Raw genomic sequence first — 21180 nt, forward strand, 5'->3', positions numbered from 1 at the left:
AAGCGATGGAGACCCAGACAGAGCAAAGCCAGCCAGCTACAGTAAGGGAACCAGCTTCTGCCCAGGAGAGGCCTGGCCTCAGTCTCCCACCCTCAGGGAGGTAGACGCGGCCTGTGACAGCAGCACAGCATGGCCGAGGGAGACAACAAGGGCTGGCCAGGCTACAGAGGGGCTTCCTGGGAGGGTCCAGCCACAGGAATCCTGAGCTGAGATTCTGGAGATCTTCTCCCTCCCTGCAGCTGTGGGCTGGGCCACTGAAACACTTTCAGTTTTGTTTCCTTGTCTGCAAGAAACGAAACTCAGCAGAAAGACTGAGCAGAGAACAGAACATGGAAGAAACCTTCTTGCTGTGCAGGAACTGGTAAGAAACACCTTCTCCAGCGGCAGCCCCAGGCTGGATAATGAGAGCCATGGATGAGATAGGGCTGTTGCCAAAGGGAGGAGAAAAATGGTTCCTTCACTTAGGAGAACAAGCAGCTGGAGACCGTGGACCCCAAGGGTAGGAGGGTTTAAATTTAGTCATCTCTGGGTGAGGGTGAGCAGCATTACCTCCACTTCACTCCGTTTCCCCCAAATTTTAGGCTTTCAGGGACAATTCTGAAGCCAAATAGCCAGGACAGTTGGTTCCAACTGGGCTACTCATACTTGTGAGATCTTGGGTTCTAATCTGGGGTTCTGATTCTATGACCTTCACACCAGTCTGTGAAAGAAAGGGCCCCACAGGCCAGGTGCGGTGGCTTACGCCTGCAATCTCAGCACTTTGGAAGGCCGAGACAGTCAGATCATCAGGTCAGGAGTTTGAGACCAGCCTGACCAACACGGTGAAACCCCGTCTCTACTAAAAATACAAAAATTAGCCAGGCATGGTAGCACATGCCTGTAATCCCAGCTACTCAGGAGGCTGAGGCAGGTGAATTGCTTGGGAGGTTACAGGTTCCCTCCCAGGGAACTCCTGGGAGGCAGAGGTTACAGTGAGCAGAGATCGCGCCACTACACTCCAGCCTGGCAACAAAATCAGACTCTGTCAAAAAAAAAAAAAAGAAAGAAAGAAAGAAAGGAAGGAAGGAAAGAAAGAAAGAAAGAAAGAAAGAAAGAAAGAAAGAAAGAAAGAAAGAAAGAAAGAAAGAAAAAGAAAGAAAGGGCCCCACAGAGATCCCCCAGGACTATTCTCACCCTCCTTGGAAAGGGAGCTATGGGACAGGGCAGGGAGGACAGAGCAGGGGGCTGGAGGACCACACCTCTAACGGTGGGCAGAATCTGCCCCATCAAAAATCCCCATTCTTAAAGTTCCCTACCTGTGACAGGGACCAGAGTGGACCCTCCCCAGGGAGCTTTGCTCCAACCAGACCCTTCAAGTTCTCTGGTTTCTCAGCCAGCCCAGGAGGAGCAGGGGGTCAAGGGACCAGGCCGGGAAGAAAAGAACAGAGGAAGGGAAGAAGGCACTACCTGTGTGCCCACTGCCTGGGCAAAGTGGAAGCAAAGAGCTTGTTCAGATCAAGAAGAGTGAGGCTTTGGCAGTCCCTCTCGGGGCACGTCCCATGTGCCAGGGACATAGACATGCGACTCTTCTCGCCCTCTGGCCTTTAGGGCTGTGGCCACCACATTTCCATTCTCCCGAGCTGCCACAAGCAAGAGCTGATGGAAATGAAAGGTGTTTTTTTTTCTTTCTTTCTTTCTTTCCTTCCTTTTTTTTTACTTTTTTTTTTTACTTGAGATGGAGTTTCACTTCTTTTTGCCCAGGCTGGAGTGCAATGACTCAATCTCAGCTCACTGCAACCTCCACCTCCTGGGTTCAAGTGATTCTCCTGCCTCAGCCTCCCGAGTAGCTGGGATTACAGGTGTGTGCCACTATACCCGGCTAATTTTTTATTTTGTTTAGTAGAGATGAGGTTTCATCATGTTGGCTAGGCTGGTCTCGAACTCCTGATCTCAGGTGATCCACCTGCCTCAGCCTCCCAAAGTACTGGGATTACAGGCATGAGCCACCGCACCTGGCCAAAAAAAAGGGGGCCTTTCTCAGTGAAGAGGACGGTTAGAGAAAAACACCCTGCCCAGGAAGTGGGAGACTCAGAACCCTTCCTTCACTGTGGACTCCAGGAAGAACCTCGGAGCCTCTGTGGGTTAGCACAGGTGAACCTAGAGGCAGGAAAGACTTGGGAAGCTCTCGCTTTGGAGATTCTAGCAGTTGGCATGGTCCTGGCAGGAAGCATGAGCCTCGCAGGACTGCATTCCTAACACAGTGGATCAAACAGGGGCAGCAGAAAACAAGAAAAAAAGCTTCAAGAGAATTTGGCACTTCTCTCAAAGCATTTAAATTGAAATAATTTAATTATTTAAATTATTTACAATGAAATGTTATTTCATTTTAAAAACAGCCTTATAGAGGTATAATTGACCTACAGTAAACCGCACATTCAATAGCAATTGATAAGGTTGGGCCTATGTTATATACATCCGTGAAACACCATCCCTATAATTGAGATAATGAAGCTCCCCATCACCCCCAAATCTCCCCTGTGCCCCTTTTGTAATTCCTCACTCCTGGTCCTCCCCAGGCCCCGCCCCAGCAATGTAAGAGCTCTGTGGAACATCCTTACACTTATTCAATGATGATGTTCTGTTCTAATTTTGACCCAACACAGGGAGTGGGGGCAGGTGGTGTCATCATCATTACATGTTCAGTGCTTAAGTCCTCTGGAGATCTAGTCCCGGGTGGGAAATACAGCTCCATGTTTCATAATAGGAAAATAAGTCTATTTTCCTATCTCCCCTCCTTGACCCTGTAGCAAAAGAAATGTATCCTCTGCCCACTTTGCCCTCCACGAGGTGCACTGCCTGAGGTTCCTGGTCCTGTGCCCAGAGTGTGAGGAGCCTGTCCCCAGGGAAAAGATGGAGGAACACTGCAAGGGTGAGCACCAGCAGGTGAGCAGGTGGCAGGGAGGATGGAGTCCGGGAGTTGAGGTGAGGATGCCTGCAGGAGAGATGGGGCTGGGAGTTGGGGCAAGGGTCCAGTCCTCCCTGTGGGAGAGATGGGGTCTGGGAGTCAGGGAGTGGGACCAGTCTTGCCTACAGGAGAGATGGGGTCTGGGAGTCGGGGTGAGGGTCCAGTCCTCCCTGCAGGAGAGATGGGGTCCAGGAGTTAGGGTTAGGGTCCAGTTCCAGTCCTCCCTGCAGGAGAGATGGGGTCTGGGAGTCAGGGAGTGGGTCCAGTCTTGCCTACAGGAGAGATGGGGTCTGGGAGTTGGGGTGAGGGTCCGGTCCTCCCTGAAGGAGAGATAGGGTCTGGAAGTCAGGGTGAGGGTCCAGCCCTCCCTGAGGGAGAGATGGGGTCCTGGAGTTGGGGCAAGGGCTGGGGACTTAAGGCAGGAGTCCAGTCCCCCAGGCAGAGACTCACTTGAGGGCCATGGGAAATCATTTAGTTCCTTCACAGGAAGCCGCATGGGCAGGAAATGTTAATCCTGCCTTTTTCATGCTAATCTGAGCCTACCACCAATTTTCCCATCTCCAGTCCTTTCCCTACAGGCTTATGGGTCTAGCATAGGCAAAAGGATCTGGTTTCAGGAAAGATTGGCTCTTCTCTTGAGACCCGTAAAGAGGGGACATGAAAAGGAAAGCCCCAGAAGGCAGTCAGGTTGAGCTTTGTTTCCTGCCTTTCATGTCCATGCCTCCTGGGCCCCTGATCTGTCTCTCTGGAGATACTCAAGCTCAGGCATCCATTTCAACTCAGACTGGTCTGACAAACACTTCTTGAACACTGGGCTGGCGCTAGAGAGAGACTGAGGTAACCACACTGGATCCCTGCCCTCTAGGAGTTCACAGACTCCAACCTGGAACACTGTGAGCCAACATGGATGTGGGACAGGCCCAGGGTGCTGGGTGGAACCCACATCTGGGGTGTGTGTGTGTGTGTGTGTGTGTGTGTGTGTGGTGTGTGTTTAGGTTGGGTGTACGATGTGTCAGAAGAGCATACAGAAGTCCTCACTGGCGTTTCATGAGGTAAGACTTCATGTGATTTCTCCTTTACAGACAAATAGGCCAACCTGAGAAAAGGAGAGGAAGGGGAAAGGGGAGGCCGATAATAGAGAATTCCACCTGACCACTTTTTACACCCCATCAGGCTTAGAGAGCAGTGAAGAACTAGCCCACTACATGACACATGATCTCCTGTCCCCCAGATACTGGCCAGAAGTGCTTTCCATGGTCCATGAGTTCAAGAGAGCTCAGATCCCCCGAGGGCAGTCCCTCACTCTGGCCCTTCTCATCTGCTATCTCTTATTGGCTGTAATTCCCTAGGGAATTGGGCACAAGTCCTTGATCTGTCTGCAGTCAAAGAGGCCAGTGATCATGCCCTTCCTGCTGCCTCCCACAGGCCAAGGAGTGCCAGGAACACTCCGCTGAGTGTAAGTTCTGTGAGCTGGACATGCAGCTCAGCAGGCTGGAGCTCCACGAGTCCCACTGTGGCAGGCGGACGGAGCTTTGCCCAGGCTGTGGCCAGTTCATCACACGCCGGGTACTCACCGAGCACACACGTTTCTGTTGGAGTCAACAGGCCCAGCTCGGGAAAGGTGAGCACACAAACTGGGGCAGAAGAGAGACATTCTGAGGGCCAGAGCATTTTCTGGATGGGATGTGAGGAATGGAAGCTCTCAGCAGCATGGATGACAAGTGTATTTGCTGTGTAGGTCTCAATTCATCCAGCTATTCTCATTCTAAACCATGCATTAGAGTGGCCTTCCTGTCTGTCTGCCATAGTCTTCAAATGACTGGTCCAGGGAGACCAGGGGGCTGGGGCTAGAGCCTGCCAGCTGCAAAGTTGAGTAAGGAGGCCATGGGGAGTCCCAGGAAACAGGAGGCTTTCTTTGAATGCCTCCAGCACAGTCCTAGCCTGGCAGAGATCCATTGATTTCTCATCCTTTTACAGATGAGAAATCTACACACAGAATAAAGCAGGGGCTTGCTAGAGGCAGAAATAAGACTGGACTTTCACATTTTCCACCAAATCTAGGGCTTTTTCCATTATCAGTAATGGCCAGAAGGGACCTAGCTATAACTCCTGGCCTTGGAGCCTATGTATTGGCTCCCTGGTACCATTTTATGTTCCCTTGACTCACATACCTCTTTACAAGGGTATATTTACTGTCACTGTCACACAGTCATTAATGTGACAGATCCTTTGCTGTCTTTGCTGGTTGTTTTGGTAACATGGTAACATAAGAGACAGCCTAAAACTCCCCAGACAGTTCTCTCCTGATAAACAATCTACCCAAGGTCAAAACTGGCCAATGAAAAACTGAAAAGTGTGAGATTCATGTACATTTCCTTCATCCAGCATGGCTGGATTTCAACAGAACCAAACACAGTCTTCAACACAACAATCAACAAAGATGCGTTCAACCAACACCTGGTCCAATCACAGAGCCTGGAAACTGGTGGGATGAAGAGCAGTTAGATTGGAGAGGATTGGCATCCCTGGCTAGAGTTCCATTCATCCCCATAGAAAGCAGTCCCGCTCCGGAAGATGTCTCTCCATCAGGGTCACTACTGCCCTAAGTGCACATCTGTGGCCATAAAGGAAATGATGTGAGTGACTCTGCCAAGAGTTGCCTGTGTAGTCAAGGATGCCAGCAGTGCAGGAAAGTCAAAGCCAGACAGGCCTGGGGGCAGTTCATGCTCATGAGTACGGGCCATATAGACAGCTGTGGGCGAGCTGGGCTAGCCATCGTCAAGGGCAATCATTTGTGGTGTTGTTTCTGTGCTTATTCAGGGGAAAGAATTTCAGCACCTGAAAGGGAAATCCACTGTCATTATTGCAACCAAATGATTCCAGAAAATAAGTATTTCCACCATATGGTGAGTAGCAGTTAGTAATTTTCTAATGGTGCCAATAGTTAGTCCACATTCTGAAAAGTAGGATAGGAAAGGCAGATTCTGGGCCCAATTTTGCGTAGCATGAATATTAAATGATCATATATATATATATATATATATATATTTTTTTTGCTTTGTTCAAAAAGATATTTTAGTGACTAGCTTAGGCTAATCGAGCACACACAATTGGTCTTCCTTTGTGCCCAGCCCTTCAGGGGGCCTCCCTCACCACTCCTAATACCCGCGATCACCTCTGACCATCTCCAACCTTCATGACCTGGACATTGCAATTTGGTCCTCAGTAGGGCCTGTCTTACTGTTTTCTGTCCCATGTAGGAGTCTTCTCTATTAAACTGTGAGCTTCCTGCAAAACTGAATGACTTTTCCCATTTTCCTGGTATCAGGGCTTGGTGCAAAAAGGGTACTCTGTAGAGATGCAGTCATTGGTTGACTGACGGGCTGGTTCTGTCTGGGAACACTCAGACTCTTCCCTCCATAGCCCTAAGCGCCTTTTCATGCATTGCTGTGCCAAGTTGCTCCCTTCTTTCGGACAGAATGGAGCATTTTTCCTTTGGGAAACTTACCAAGGCTTCTCTCCAAGGAACTCATCTCCTTGGACAGAAAGTTGTTTACTTTCTTAACACTTCAGTTCCTAGAACTACAGAATATCAAAACTAAAGCAGCCATAGAAAGGATTCAGCTCTTTGCTTTTTTGTTTTGTTTTGTTTTTACTAGTGTGGGAAACCACATATAATGTAAAACTTGCCACTACTTTTGAGACAGTTGGTACATTCAGAATGTTGTGAATCTAGTTCTAGAATATTTTCATCATCCCAAAAAGAAATGCTGTGCCCATTTGCAGATACTATCCATTCCTCCATCTTCCCAGTTCCTGGCAACCATTAATCTACTTTCCATCTCTATGGATTTGTCTATTCTGGATACTTCACATCGATGGAGTCATATAACATGTGGTCTTATGTAACCATCTTCTTTCACTTAGCATAACGTTTTCAAGGTTCACCCATGTTGTGGTTGTAACACATATCATATCAACACTTTATTCCTTTTAATGGACTTTTTTTTTTTGAGACAGGGTCTCACTCTGTCACCTAGGCTAGAGTGTAGTGGCACAATCTTGGCTGACTGCAGCCTCTGCCTCCTGGGTTCAAGCTATTCTCCTGTCTCAGCCTCCTGAGTAGCTGGGACTATGGGTGCCTGTCACTGCGCCTGTCTAAATTTTGTATTTTTTTTAAGTAGAGATGGGGTTTTAGTACGTTGGCCAGGCTGGTCTCAAACTCCTGACCTCAGGTGATCCACCCACGTCGGCCTCCCAGAGTTAATAGCCTTTTTATGGTCATCCTACATTTTGTTTCTCTACTTGTTGATAAACATTTGAATTGTTTCCACCTTTCAGTGTGCTTTTTGAAGTGGAGTCTGTGGACCAGCAGCATCAGCATCACCTGGAATCCTGTTAGAAATGCAGAATCTCAGGCCCTCCCCTTAGAAATGCTAAATCAGAATATGCAGGGTCACATGATTTCACAGGCATTTCAAGTCTGAGAAGCACTGTCCCAGCCACATGATTCTCAGCCTCAGCTGTACATGGAAATCACCTATTGATTTGTTTTCCTCAGTACTGATATCTGCTAGATTCTATAAGTGGTCCATGTCTTCTATTTGAATGAGAAGACACTTGGTGAGCACAAAAACAAGAGTGAAGCTGACCACTTCCCTTCAAATGTTCAGCCTGGCAACCAAGGCACCTACATACTTATTTGAAGGCTTCAGGGAGGTGGGGAGCTCTAATACACATGGAACTGTGCTTAGAAACTCTGAATTTTAGTTCTGCTCTGCCCCTTACTGGCTGTGTAACCTCTCTGAGCTTCTTTTTTCTTTTGAGGAAAATGGGGATAATGGTTTGTTCAGGAAAATAAGACATTCACGATCAGCCAACACCAGATCTACCTCCTTGGCAGCATCCACACTCACTTACTTTGCCTTCCCACCTCTCAACCATAGAGGATCTTTCTATGTTCCTATCTAAAGCCTATCCCCTCCCACTGGTTGGTATACTATATCCTCTTTTATCGCCTACACAAGGTCACACAAGGTTATTGCTACACTGCTCCAGCAATTCTCCCCTCTCTGTCCGGCAACAGGGAGCGGTTAAACGAGCTGTACACATAAGCAACAACAAAGTCTCAAAACTCTAGGAGGTCCTAACATTTGTTATGATAAGTTTTTAAAGGGCTGCCACTCTTGAATATTTAGATGTCAATGGTGAATCTTTGGCCTTGCATGAAAAGAATCTTTTTGAATTTGAAAATTAAGGACGGAAATCATGTATATTAGGTGGTTTTGTGGTCTTCAGTCTTTAACTTTTTATTAACATGACCCAAAACCAGAAAAACATAAAGTACTTCTGACACCATTTCCTACAAGCTACCATCTTGTTTCTTTGTTCCCCTCTGTAGAAAAACATTTGAACCAGTTGTCTCTAGTCACGGCCTCCATCTTTTCTTCTCCCATTCTTATTCCCACTCCAATCTGGCTCTTATGCCCACCCCGCCCAATGTTACCAAATCTGCTCTTGTCAAAATCAATTACATCTGCATTCCTAGGTCCAGTGCTTAGTTCTCAGTTCTCAATTGATGGGGAGCAGTTACTGCTCATCACTCTCTTCCTCAGTGCACTTTCTTAGCCTCCAGGGTACCACACTCATTCTTTACCTCTCCAACCTCTTAATTTTGGGGGGAAGTAGGGCTCAGTCTCTGGTCTCTTCTTTACCTATATTCACTGTCTTGATATTTCATCCAACCTCCTGATTTTTATTTTTATTTATTTATTTTTCCTCCTGACTTTTAAAAATGTCATATGTAGTCAGACACTTCCAAATTTATATCTTAGTCTGGGCTTTTCTCCCCAAACTCTAGATTTGCATGTTACTATTTACTGCATCTTCACTTGAATGCTTGATAGATATCTTAAATATAATACATCTGAAATGGAATCCTCTGTCCCACAGCTTGGCCCATCTCAGTTGATGGCAACTCTATCCTTCCAGTCGTTTAGGCCAAAATCTCAGGTTCACTCTCAACTTCTCTTTCCCTCCGTGTTGCTACCCTAGTGTGAACCATCATCTTCTCAAGCCCAGATGCTGCAGGAGTCTCCTAGGTGGTCTCCCTACTTCTCACTTTTCCCCTACAGTCTATTCTCATCACAGTGGTCAACGTGATCCCTTAAAAATACAAGTCTTGTTTGGCTCCTCTGTTTAGATCTCTATACTCATTCTTTCCCCATTTTATGCAAACTCAAAACTACAATAGCCTTAGAGATCTATGTCACCTTTGCCTCCCTTCCTACCTCATCACATCTTTGATCTCATGTACTACTCCTGTTCAGCTCACTGGCCTCCTGGTTGTTTCTTGAGCATACTATGCCCTAGCCTTTTCTCTAGCTACTGCCTCTGCCTAGGAGCTACCTCCTTACCTTCCCCACCTTATTCCCAGAGCTAACTTTCTCACTTCTCCCAAGTCTTTGCCCAGATGGCACCTTCTTAAGGTGATATACCATAACAATCTGTTTAAAATTGCAACTCCCTCTCCATCACATATTCACCACCCCCTGGCCTTCTTCTATTATTTTTTCATAGCCTTTATAAACTTCTAACATATTATCTAATTTACTTATTCATTATGGCCCTTGTGGTTTCCCACCAACCCAGAAAAATTACAAGCCCCACGGCTCCCCTTTATGCTAACTACTCCCTAGACACAAATACTCTACTTTCACTTTTGCTGTTTCTTCTGGTAATCACCTTCATATGTCTAAACACCTTCTTATATTCTTTTTCAATTTTAGATATTACCTATTGACTCATAAGGATTTAGGAATATGGATTTCACTTTTTTATGCCACCCATCCCACACACATACCTCCAAAGTTCTTTATTTCATCCTTCCAATTTATTAATTTCACTCATTCTGGTTAAATATTCAATATTACATCAGTATAACCATGTAAACATTATGCATGGTTTTCCACACGAACTGTGATTATGTGTGCTTTCTCCTACAACTTGTTGTTTTCCTTGGACTTAATAATTGCTTTGGCTTTTCGTTTGCTTCACTTTCTAGGTACCTATCTCTAAATCATCCCTCAAACTCTCTACCAGATCTGAAAATTCCCCTGAGTACAACTAAACACATAAGCTAGTCTATCCATTTCATTTGGGAGCGTGCTGTTCCCCAGGTTTGATGATTAGCTGTTGGTCTGGAATTTCCTCCATTCTCTGCAGTGTCGGAGGCCTGTTCCTCAAGTCTCGGGTCCCGTCTTTCTCTTTTTTAGGTTCCCCCTTGTTGGATAGAACATAGCCTCAAATAGTTTCCTGAGAAAGAACGTAGGAGGGGCAAATTTTTTAGGCCTTATATGTCTGAAAATGATAGCTGGAGTGGCTGTAGAATCTACCATCTTAATTTTTTTTTTTAAGTTTTATTACCACTCTGATCTTTTCAAAAAGACCTGGATTCATGGTCACTACACACTGTATACATATGTTAGAATATCACTGTTCTACAAGTATGTATCATTCTTACTTGTTCACTAAAAGTTAAATTGATTATAAAAAAGTTTCAAACAAATATGAAACTAGAAAGTCAGTACAATAAATCCTCATGTATTCACTCCTCAGATACAAGAGTTGTTGTTCGGAGCAGGGTGAATAAAAATAAATCCACCCTTAGATACATTACCGGTAAAAGGCAAAGGTCGATTTCTCTGAACTCAACCGAAGAAGATTACAAGCAAAGGAATGGCAATTTGGCTGAAAGCAAATATATCAACAACAATAATAGAAGTGGGTATGCAGTGGAATAATCTTCAAAGTGCTAAGAGAAAATAGCTGCTAATGTGTAGAAATCAAAAGTTTTCCATACTTGAACTATTCTTTTTGTTTTCTTTTTTCTTTCTTTCTTTTTTTTTTTTTTTTTTTTGAGATGGAGTTTCGCTCTTGTTACCCAGGCTGGAGTGCAATGGCCCGATTTCGGCTCACTGCAACCTCCGCCCCCTGGGTGCAGGCAATTCTCCTGTCTCAGCCTCCTGAGTAGCTGGGATTACAGGCATGCACCACCGTGCCCAGCTAATTTTTTGTAATTTTTTTTAGTAGAGACGGGGTTTCACCATGTTGACCAGGATGGTCTCGATCTGTTGACCTCGTGATCCACCCGCCTCGGCCTCCCAAAGTGCTGGGATTACAGGCTTGAGCCACCGCGCCCGGCCTTGTTTTCTTTTTTCTAAAGTATGATAAAGCAAATGAATGACATCCTGGTATTTCACCATCATGCTTAAATATCTCAAAAATAGTCATTTACTTAATCACAAGGCCTTTATCACTCCAATGATATTAACAATAATTTCCCCCCATCATTTTGGGGCCCTGCATCTATCATTCTTGTTCATTACTACTGCTGGTGCTGGTGTTGCTTTCTCCTCCCTCGTCTTCTATTGGATTGAGCAAAATGTCTTTATTCTCTTTCTTCTTTTCTACTGATTCAGCAATTTTACACTCTATTTCTATCATTTCAATAGTTCCCCTTTTTTATTGCATCTATTTGATTCTTCTCTCTTTTCTTTTTTATTAATCTGGCTAGTGGCCTATTTTATTGATCTTTTCAAAAAAACAGCTCCTGGATTCATGGATTTTTTGAAGGGCTTTTTGTGTCTCTATCTCCTTCAGTTCTGCTCTGATCTTAGTTATTTCTTGTCCTCTGATAGCTTTTGAGTTTTTCTGAGCTTGCTCCTCTAGTGCTTTCAATTTTGATGATAGGGTGTCGATTTTAGATCTTTCCTCACTTCTCATGTGGGCATTTATTGCTGTAAATTTCCCTCTAGACTCTGCTTTAAATGTGTCCCAGAGATTCTGGTACATTATGTTTTCATTCTCATTGGTTTCAAAGAACATCTTTATTTCTGCCTTGATTTCATTGATTATCCAGTTGACACTCAAGGCCAGTTGTTCAGTTTCCATGAAGTTATGCAGTTCTGAACTAGTTTCTTAATCGTGAGTTCTAATTGATTTGCATTGTGGTCTTAGAGGTTGTTATGATTTCTGTTCTTTTGCATTTGCTGAGGAGTGATTTACTTCCAACTATGTGGTCAATTTTAGAGTAGGTGCAATGTGGTGCTGGGAAGAATGTATATTCTGTGGATTTGGGGTGGAGAGTTCTGTAGATGTCTGTTAGGTCCATTTGGTCCAGATCTGATTCAAGTCCTGGATATCCTTGTTAATTTTCTGTCTTGTTGATCTGTCTGATATTGACAGTGGAGTGTTAAAGTCTCCCACTATTATTGTGTGGCAGTCTAAGTCTCTTTGTAGGTCATTGAGAACTTGCTTTATGTATCTGGATGCTCCTGTATTGGGTGTGTATATATTTAGGATCGTTAGCTCTTCTTGTTGCATTGATTCTTTTACCTTTATGTAATGTCCTTCTTTGTCTCTTTTGATCTTTGTTGGTTTAAAGTCTATTTTATCAGAGACTAGGATTGCAACTCCTGCTTTTTTTTTTTCTCTCCATTTGCTTAGTAAGTCTTCCTCCATCCCTTTATTTTGAGCCTATGTGTGTCCTTGCACATGAATACAGCAAGACCGATGGGTCTTGACATTTTATCCAATTTGCCAATCTGTGTCTTTTGATTGGGGCATTTAGCCCATTCACATTTAAGGTTAATATTGTTATGTGTGAATTTGATCCTGCCATTTTGTTGCTAGCTGAATGTTTTACCCATTAGTTGACACAATTTTTTTCATTGTGTCGATGCTCTTTACCATTTGGTACATTTTTGGAGTGGCTGGTACTAGTTGTTCCTTTCCATGTTTAGTGCTTCTTTCAGGAGCTCTTGTAAGTCAGGCCTGATGGTGATGAAATCTCTCAGCAATTGCTTGTTCATAAAGGATTTTATATTTCCTTTGCTTATGAAGCTTAATTTGGCAGGATATTAAATTATAGGTTGAAAGTTCTTTTCTTTACAGAGGTTAAATATTGACCCCCACTCTCTTCTGGCTTGTAGTGTTTTGCTGAGCGATCCACTGTGAGTCTGATGGGCTTCCCTTTGTGGGTAACCCGGCCATTCTCTCTGGCTGCCCTTAGCATTTTTTTCTTTCATTTCAACCCTGGTGAATCTGATGATTATGTTCCTTGGGGTTGCTCTTCTTGAGGAATATCTTTGTGGTGTTCTCTGTATTTCCTGGACTTGAATGTTGCCTGCCTTGCTAGTTTGGGGAAGTTCTCCTGGATAATATCCTGAAGAGTGTTTTCCAGCTTGGATTCATTCTCTCTGTCACATTCAGGTACACCTATCAAACGTAGATTAGGTCTTTTCAAATAATCCCCTATTTCTTGGAGGCTTTGTTCATTTCTTTTCACTCTGTTTTCTCTGTTCTTGCCTTGTCATTTTATTTCATTGAGTTGATCTTCAATCTCTGATATCCTTTCTTCTGCTTGGTCAATTGGGCTATTGAAACTTGTGTATGCATCACAAAGTTCTCGTGTTGTGTTTTTCAGCTCCATTAAGTCGTTTATATTCTTCTCTAAGCTGTTTATTCTCGTTAGCATCTCATCTAACCTTTTTTCAAGGTTCTTAGTTTCTTTGCACTGGGTTAAAACATGTTCTTTTAGCTCAGAGAAATTTGTTATTATCCACCTTCTGAAGCCTGTTTCTGTCAATTCATCAGACTCATTCTCCATCCAGCTTTGTTCCCTAGCTGGTGAGAAGTTGTGATCCCTTGGAGGAGGAGAGGTCTTCTGGCTTTTGGCATCTTCATCCTTTTTGTTCTGATTTCTTCCCCTCTTAGTGGCTTTATCTACCTGTGGTCTTTGTAGTTGGTGACTTTTGGATGGGGTCTCTGAGTGGACATCCTTTTTGTTAATGTTGAAGCTATTTCTTTCTGTGTTTTAGTTTTCTTTCTAACAGTCAGGCCCCTCTGCTGTAGGACTGCTGGAGGTCCACTACAAACCCTGCTTGCCTGGGGATCACCTGCAGGGGCTGCAGAACAGTAAGGGTTGCTGCCAGTTTCTTCTTCTGTTATTTTCATCCTAGAAGGGTACCTGCCAGATGTCAGCCTGAGCTCTCCTTTATGAGGTGTTTCTGGATATACGGGGATCAGGGAGCTGCTTGAGGAGACAATTTGTCCCATATAGGAGCTCCAGTGCTGTGCTGGCAGCTCCATTGTTCTGTTCAGAGCTGCTGGGCAGGTATGTTTAAGTCTGCTGCAGCAGAACTCATAACCACCTTTTTTCCCCAAGTGCTCTGTCCTGGGAAGGTGGGCTTTATTTATAAGTTTCTGACATGCTGGTACCTTTTTTCAGAGATGCCCTGCCCAGCAAGGAGGTAGTCTAGTCACAGTCTGCCAGTGGCGGCATTACTGAGCTGCCATGGGCTCTGCCCAGCTGCTGTGTAAAATTCCTTGCAGTTTTGTTTACAGAGGTACAGTTAGAACTGCCTCAGTAATGATGGTCTGCCTCAGTAATGGCAGACTGCCTCGCTAGTGGTGGTCTGCCTCAGTAATAGCGGATACCCTTCCCCCCACAGAGCTGGACAATCCCTGGTCCAGCTGTGTTTGCTGCGAAACTCTCAACCCAGAGCATTTCAGATTGCTGGTCTTTGTAGGGGTGGGACCTGCCAAGCCATATCACCTGACTCCCTGTTCTAGCCCCTCTTTTTCAGTTGACAGGGCAGCTCTGACTCCCAGGTGTTCCAGGTGCCAGTTGAAATGGATGCCCAGATTTATGTGAGTTTTTGTGTGGAAACCCACAGCACCCAGCTGAAACGGCTGTGCTGGAAACTCATGGCACTTTTTGGCTCAAGAATTCCTGGTCTGTGGGCAGTAAAAACTCATCTGGAAATGTGGTGATCACTCACCCTCTGCATTGTTCTTGCTGGGAACTGCACTCCAGAGCTGTTCCTATTCAGCCATCTTGGATCTCCCAGAAATTTATTTCTAATAGCTCTGAAAGCTGGAAGTTCAAGATCAAGCACCAGCGCTTGGTGTCTGGTGAGGACCTTCCTGCTGCCTCCTAGCATGGTAGAAGGCAAAAGAGTAGAAGGATGTAGCCAAATGCTTTATGAAGCCTCTTTTATAAGGACCCTAATCCTATTAACAAGGGAGGCACTCTCATGACCTAATCACCTCCCAGAGGCCCCACCTCTTAATTCCATCACATTGGCAACACCTGAATTTTGGAGGCGTCACATTCAAACCATGGCAACCAGTCAGATCTTCATTCCTGGAATGCAAAATTTTCTTTCTTTCCTGCAAAGCCAGGTGTTAAATTGAATGTTTGTCACATTTTATACAGCATATAAAAATGTTTACAGTGGACGTTTTTGTGTTATCTAGTCTACCATATTTTCTGACCATTAAAGCTGAAGTCATTTTAAAATCTGACATATTATTGACAATTGCAGGGTAAATGTTGCCCAGACTCAGAGTTTAAGAAACACTTTCCTGCTGGAAAGCCAAAAATTCTTCCTTCATCTCTTCCAAGTCAAGCTGCTGAAAACCAAACTTCGGCAATGGAGAAAGATGTCCGTCCAAAGACAAAAACTATAAAGAGATTTATTCTTCATTCTGAAAGTTCATCAAAGAAAACACCAAGAGGCAAAAGCAAAACCTTGGATCCACTTTGGATGTCAGAGCCCAAGCCCAGGACCACCTCCCCTATAGAAGATGAAGCAGCCTATGACATTCTGAAGAGATGTTCTCAGTGTGGCATCCTGCTTCCCCTGCCCATCCTAAATCAACATCAGGTACTCAGCCTCTGTTCTTTGTTTACCTGGTTGTGAACCATATGTACAATGTCTTTAAAAAATCTAAGACCTGAAAGATATTCACAAATGTTGTGGCCCTTCTCTGTCTCCCACTTCTCTGGGTGTCCAAATGCACTCTCTTGTAGCACTCACCACCTGGTTTATTTGCATCACCTCTGAGACTGAGTCACCTTTGAAGGTCGAGCCACAGTTTCTCATCTCTGTGTCTCCAGCTCCTAGGCCAGGGACTGACATACAGCAAGTGCTCCAAAACTGTTGAGTAAATGAAAGAAGCAGAGGATACCCAGTCTGTCTCTCCCATGGTGTAGATATGGCACTGAGGCCCAGAGATGAGATATCTTGGTCAAGCCAGTTGGTGGCTTATCTCCAGCAGATCAAAGTTTGCTTCAAGCAGTTCAGGGTTTACAGGCATCTCCCTGAATATCCTGATTTTTACATCCTAGGTTATTTTCTAGTAATAATAGCAATTGGCATTAGAGGTTGTTAACCATTGTGTGCCAGTTAAAATGTGGAGCTCTTTATAATCTTCATCATAAACAATAGGTATGTATTTTATCCCCATTTTTCAGATAAGGTAAAGTAGCTTCCCCATTCTCTATAGAATTAGAGTGGCAGAGTCCAGCCTGAGTCCACATATATACAGCTCCAAAGTTTATGCTCTTCCACTCCAGACTGGATGCCTGTAGTTTATTTATTTTTCAAAATACAAAAGTACTAGATTTTGTTGGAGCTAGTTGACATAATACCATATAAAGAAGTATAAAAGCAAAGCTAGCCCTACTTCCCCAACCCCATACACTGAGATACCAATTTTGACAGTCTTATGTGCATCTTTTCAAAGTTCTACCTTTGCTTTTACAAATCTAGACAAGCATATACTGGGCTTTAATTGTTTCTTTTTCCGCACACATTATCTTACTGTACTTACTACTCTGCCACTTGCCTTTTTCACTTGGTGTATGATGCACGCTCCTTACAAAAAAGACTTAGCAGACCCAAACCTTTTTTTCTAACTTCCTTATGCATCCATGTATGCGCATAAGCATATCATTTTATAAAAACTGGCTAACTTCATATTCGCTGGGGGTGTTACTAGTGCCATTTTTCCTTGCCTCCCACAATTTGGTATATTTCCTTTCACAATTTTCTCCATCCTTATATAACAAAGTTGCCAGATTTAGCAAATAAAAATACAGGACATTCGGTCAAATTTGAATTTCAGAGAAACAAATTGTTTTTAGTATAAGTATGTTCCATGCAGTGATTGTTTTGCTGAAATTAAAATTTAACTGGGGCACCCTGTATTTCATTTAGCAATTTCTTACATAACCACATACAAACATACACATTTACAGTCCTGTTATATACATTTCTCCACATTTTTTTTTTTTTTTTGGGGGGATGGAGTCTTGCTCTGTCACCCAGGCTGGAGGGCAGTGACAGGATCTTAGCTCACTGCAATCTCTGGCTCCCAGGTTCAAGGGATTCTCCTGTCTCAGCCTCTTGAGTAGCTGAGATTACAGGCACCCGCCACCACACCTATCTAATTTTTGTATTTTAGTAGATACTGGGTTTCACCATGTCATCCGGGATGGTCTCGAACTCCTGACCTCAGATGATCTGCCTGATTTGGCCTCCCAAAATGCTGGGATTACATGCATGAGCCACCGTGCCCAGCCAACATTTCTTTATATCCTAATGTTAGGATTCAGCAATACCCAAGGAAATCCTTACAAGCCAAACAATGTGGCTTGTTCTTATTAATGGCTGCATAAAATTCCATGGTGTAAGTGTTCTCCCATCTGCCCCTCCACCCCATGATAGCAACAGACCCCTTTTAAACTTTGTCCCAAGCCTCTTATACCCCTGGCTCAGTGAGCTCCTGACCTTTTCTATGCCATTACACCCCAGACTTTGGGCAGGGCTCATGCTCTGTAACAAGGAACAGCAATATCCAGAGACGTTCTAGGAACTAGCACTTCCTACTTTAACCATATCACACGTTTTTATATCCATTTCTTAGGAGAAATGCTGCTGGTTAGCATCATCGAAAGGAAAATAAGTGAGAAATTTGAGCTAGATTTGGCCAAGAAAAAGTACTACAAATTCAGAAGATTTCACTTTTAACACTGGCTTTCCTGCCTACTTGCTGAAAAATGATGGTTTTTATTCATTGGGCTTTAAAAGAAAAGGTTTGGCAGAACTAAAAACAAACCTATATATATCATCTCAATAGATACAGAAAAGGTTTTTGATAAAATTCAACATGACTTCATGTTTAAAACCCTCAAGAAACCAGGCATTGAAGGAACATACCCCAAAATAATAAGAGCCATCTATGACAAACCACAGCCAACATCATACTGAATGAAAAAGCTGGAAGCATTCCCCTTGAGAACCAGAACAAGGCAAAAATGTCCACTCTCAACACAGTCCTATTCAACGTAGTACTGGAAGTCCTTGCCAGAGTAATCAGGCAAGAAAAAGAAATAAAAGGCAACCAAATAGGAAGAGAGGAAACCAAAGTATTTCTGTTTGCAGACAATATGATTCTATACCTAGAAAACCCCATGGTCTTGGCCCAAAAGCTCCTGTATCTCATAAACAGCTTTAGTTAACTTTCAGGAGACAAAATCGATGTACAAAAATCGGTAGCATTTTTATACACCAACAACATCCAAGCTGAGAGCGAATCAAGAATGCAATCTTGTTCACAATCATCACAAAAAGAATAAAATGCCTAGGAATACAACTAACGAGGCAGATGAAAGATCTCTACAACAGGAATTACAAAACACTGCTGAAAGAAATCGGAGATGACACAAATGGAGAAACATTCCATGCTCATGGATAGGAAGAATCAATATTGTTAAAATGGCCATACTGCCCAAAGCAATTTACAGATTCAATGGTATTCTTATCAAACCACCAATAACATTCTTCAGATAATCAGAAAAAAAAAGAACTTTAAAATTTATATGGAACAAAAAAAGAGCCGAAATAGCCAAAGCAGTCCTAAATGAAAAGAACAAAGCTGGAGGCATCACATTACCCAATTTCAAACTATACTACAGGGCTACAGTAACCAAAACCACATGGTACTGATACAAAAGAAGACACCTAGACCAATGGAACCCAATAGAGAGCCCAGAAATAAAGCTACATACCTACAAATAAGCAATGGGGAAAGAACTTCTCATTCAATGAATGGTACTGGGATAATCAGCTGACCATATGCAGAATATTGAAAGTGAACCCCTTCCTTACAGCATATGCAAAAATCAACTCCAGATGGATTAAAGACTTAAATGTAAAACCCCAAACTATAAAAACTTGGGAAGATAACCTAGGCAATACCATTCTGGACATAGGAATGGGCAAAGATTTCATGACAAAGATGTTCAAAGCAATTGCAACAAAAGCAAAAACTGACAAATGGGACATAATTAAACTAAAGGACTCTACACAGCACAAGAAACTACCAACAGAGTAAACAGCCCATAAAATGGGAACAAAATATTTGTAAACTCTGCATCTGACAAAGGTCTAATATCCAGAATCTATGAGGAACTTAAATATGCCAACAAGCAAAAAACAAACAACCTAAATAAAAAGTGGAAAAGGACATGAATAGACACTTTTCGAAAGATATACGTGTGGCTAACGAGCATAGGAAAAAAATGTTCAACATCACTTATCATTAGAGAAATGCAAATCAAAACCACAACAAGATACTCTCACATCAGTCAGAATAGTTATTACTAAAAAGTCATGAAATAACAGATTCTGGTGAGATTACAAAGAAAAGGGAATGTTTATACACTGCTGGTGGGAATATAAATTGGTTCAGGTATTGTGGAAAGCGGTTTGGCAATATTGCAAATAACTTAGAACTACCATTCAACTCAGCAATCCCATTGTTGGGTATATACCCAAAGGAATATAAATCATTCGTCATAAAGACACATATACATGAATGTTCACTGCAGTACTATTCACAACAGCAATGTCATGGAATCAAACTAAATGTCCATCAGTGGTAGAACGGATAAAGAAAATGTGGCACATATACACCATGGAATACTATGCGGCCATAAAAAAGAATGAGATCGTGTCCCCTGCAGCAACACGGATGGAGTTGGAAGCCGTTATCCTAAATGAACTAATGCAGGAACAGAAAACCAAATACCACATGTTCTCACTTATAAGTAGAAGCTAAACACTGAGTACACAGAAACACAAAGAAGGGAACCACAGACACTGGGGCTGGAAGGAGGGTGAGGACTGAAAAACTACCTGTCTGGTATGAGGCTTATTATCTGGATGATGAAATAATCTGTACAACAAACCCTCACGACATGCAATTTACCTATATAATAAACCTGCACGTGTGCCCCTGAACCTAAAACAGAGGTTAAAAGATTTGGACTATTTTCCTTCTTTTGAACAAAGACATTTGTTTGCCCAAGGACTACAAATAAGCCAAGGGGAGAGAAGGAAGGTTCCAGTTCTGCCTGAAAATTCTGATTAAGCCCCTGGGCCCTACAGCCTGGACACCTACAGAACCCAGCTTTGTCCCCAAAGAATAAAAATGCCTCTCTAAAAGCTGCTTGTCCACCTTTCTTTGGATTCCCCATTGGTTTACAGGGCCAGGGATGGCAGCAGCCGGGACCCCGGGATGAGGCAGTGCCCAGGGAGAGGGGAGCAGAAGACGTTCAGGGAGGGAGGGACAATGAGGCTGGGACAGTGGGGAAGGGCCCAGTGAAGAGGAGAGGGGCATCTTTGAAGGCTTTGGGCAGGGAGAGTGGCTGGGGAAGCCTAGCCATGCAACCTACCCAGCAGCAAATAGCACACTCCCACCTTTCTGCCTGGGCTTTGAGGGGAACCCATTAGGGCCCCTGCCTCTGCCAGGGGAGGAAAATAGGTGTGGGTAGGACATCTTTAGATTTCCCTCCCTGGTTGGCAGCTCTGTGATATGGTGGACCAACCCTGGGTTCGAATCCCACCTCCCCACTTACTACACGTTCTCACTGGGAAACATCTTTAGAGAAATGCAAATCAAAACCACCATGAGATACTATCTCACATCAGACAGAATAGCTATTATTAAAAAGTCAAAAAATAACATGCTGGTGAGGTTGCAAAGAAAGGGGAACACTTACACACCGCTGGTGGGAATGTAAATTAGTTCAGCCACTACCAGAATGGTAGTTCTGTCTTAAGTGATTTGAGATCTTGCCAAACTGCTTTCCAATACTTCCGTTTCGGGAGTTGTGAAGTGGATGTGTTTGTATTCCTGTCTTCCTTGACCCAAACGGTGGAAGCAGTTCTCAGGCTTTGCTTTGCCCAGGTAAGTCAGGTCCTTAAGACTTTTTGTGGGGGAGCCTTGTCTAAAAAGAGGAAAGTGAACCCAAGGGCTGAGCACGCAGCGGCAGCTTCGAAAGAAACCCGGGGTTGGGTCAGGATGGGAAACGCAGGAAACTG

The 21180-nt window shown here is 43.7% G+C and overlaps 1 protein-coding gene across 3 annotated transcripts; it reads left to right on the top strand.

Moving 5' to 3' along the window:
* Nucleotides 1-301: 301 nt before the first annotated feature.
* XAF1 (XIAP associated factor 1) lies at nt 302-20301 on the top strand. Of its 3 annotated transcripts, none has more exons than XR_013535539.1 (6): nt 302-361; nt 2787-2922; nt 4370-4565; nt 5765-5850; nt 15414-15675; nt 17720-20301. XR_013535539.1 is itself a non-coding variant. In XM_035299743.3 (6 exons), the coding sequence occupies exons 1-6, from the start codon at nt 402-404 to the stop codon at nt 17756-17758; spliced, it is 897 nt and encodes a 298-aa protein (XP_035155634.3). In that variant the 5' UTR covers nt 302-401; the 3' UTR covers nt 17759-20301. The 3 variants fall into 3 exon arrangements, 2 of the variants coding, with proteins under 2 accessions (XP_035155634.3, XP_035155635.3); XM_035299743.3 differs by having other exon boundaries at nt 302-499; nt 15334-15675; XM_035299744.3 differs by having other exon boundaries at nt 15334-15675.
* Nucleotides 20302-21180: the final 879 nt, after the last annotated feature.

The sequence above is a fragment of the Callithrix jacchus genome, chromosome 5 (genome assembly GCF_049354715.1).
Source record: "Callithrix jacchus isolate 240 chromosome 5, calJac240_pri, whole genome shotgun sequence".
NCBI classification, from domain to species: Eukaryota; Metazoa; Chordata; class Mammalia; order Primates; family Cebidae; genus Callithrix; species Callithrix jacchus.

What these genes read in the sequence shown, in the direction of transcription:
- XAF1 (XM_035299743.3), top strand. Translation starts at nt 402, where the DNA reads ATGAGAGCCATGGATGAGATAGGGCTGTTGCCAAAGGGAGGAGAAAAA. An exon ending in ACAGGCCCAGCTCGGGAAAG is followed by an intron (nt 4,566 to 5,764) that starts GTGAGCACACAA and finishes GTGCTTATTCAG; the next exon opens with GGGAAAGAATTTCAGCACCT. An exon ending in ATAAGTATTTCCACCATATG is followed by an intron (nt 5,851 to 15,333) that starts GTGAGTAGCAGT and finishes TGACAATTGCAG; the next exon opens with GGTAAATGTTGCCCAGACTC.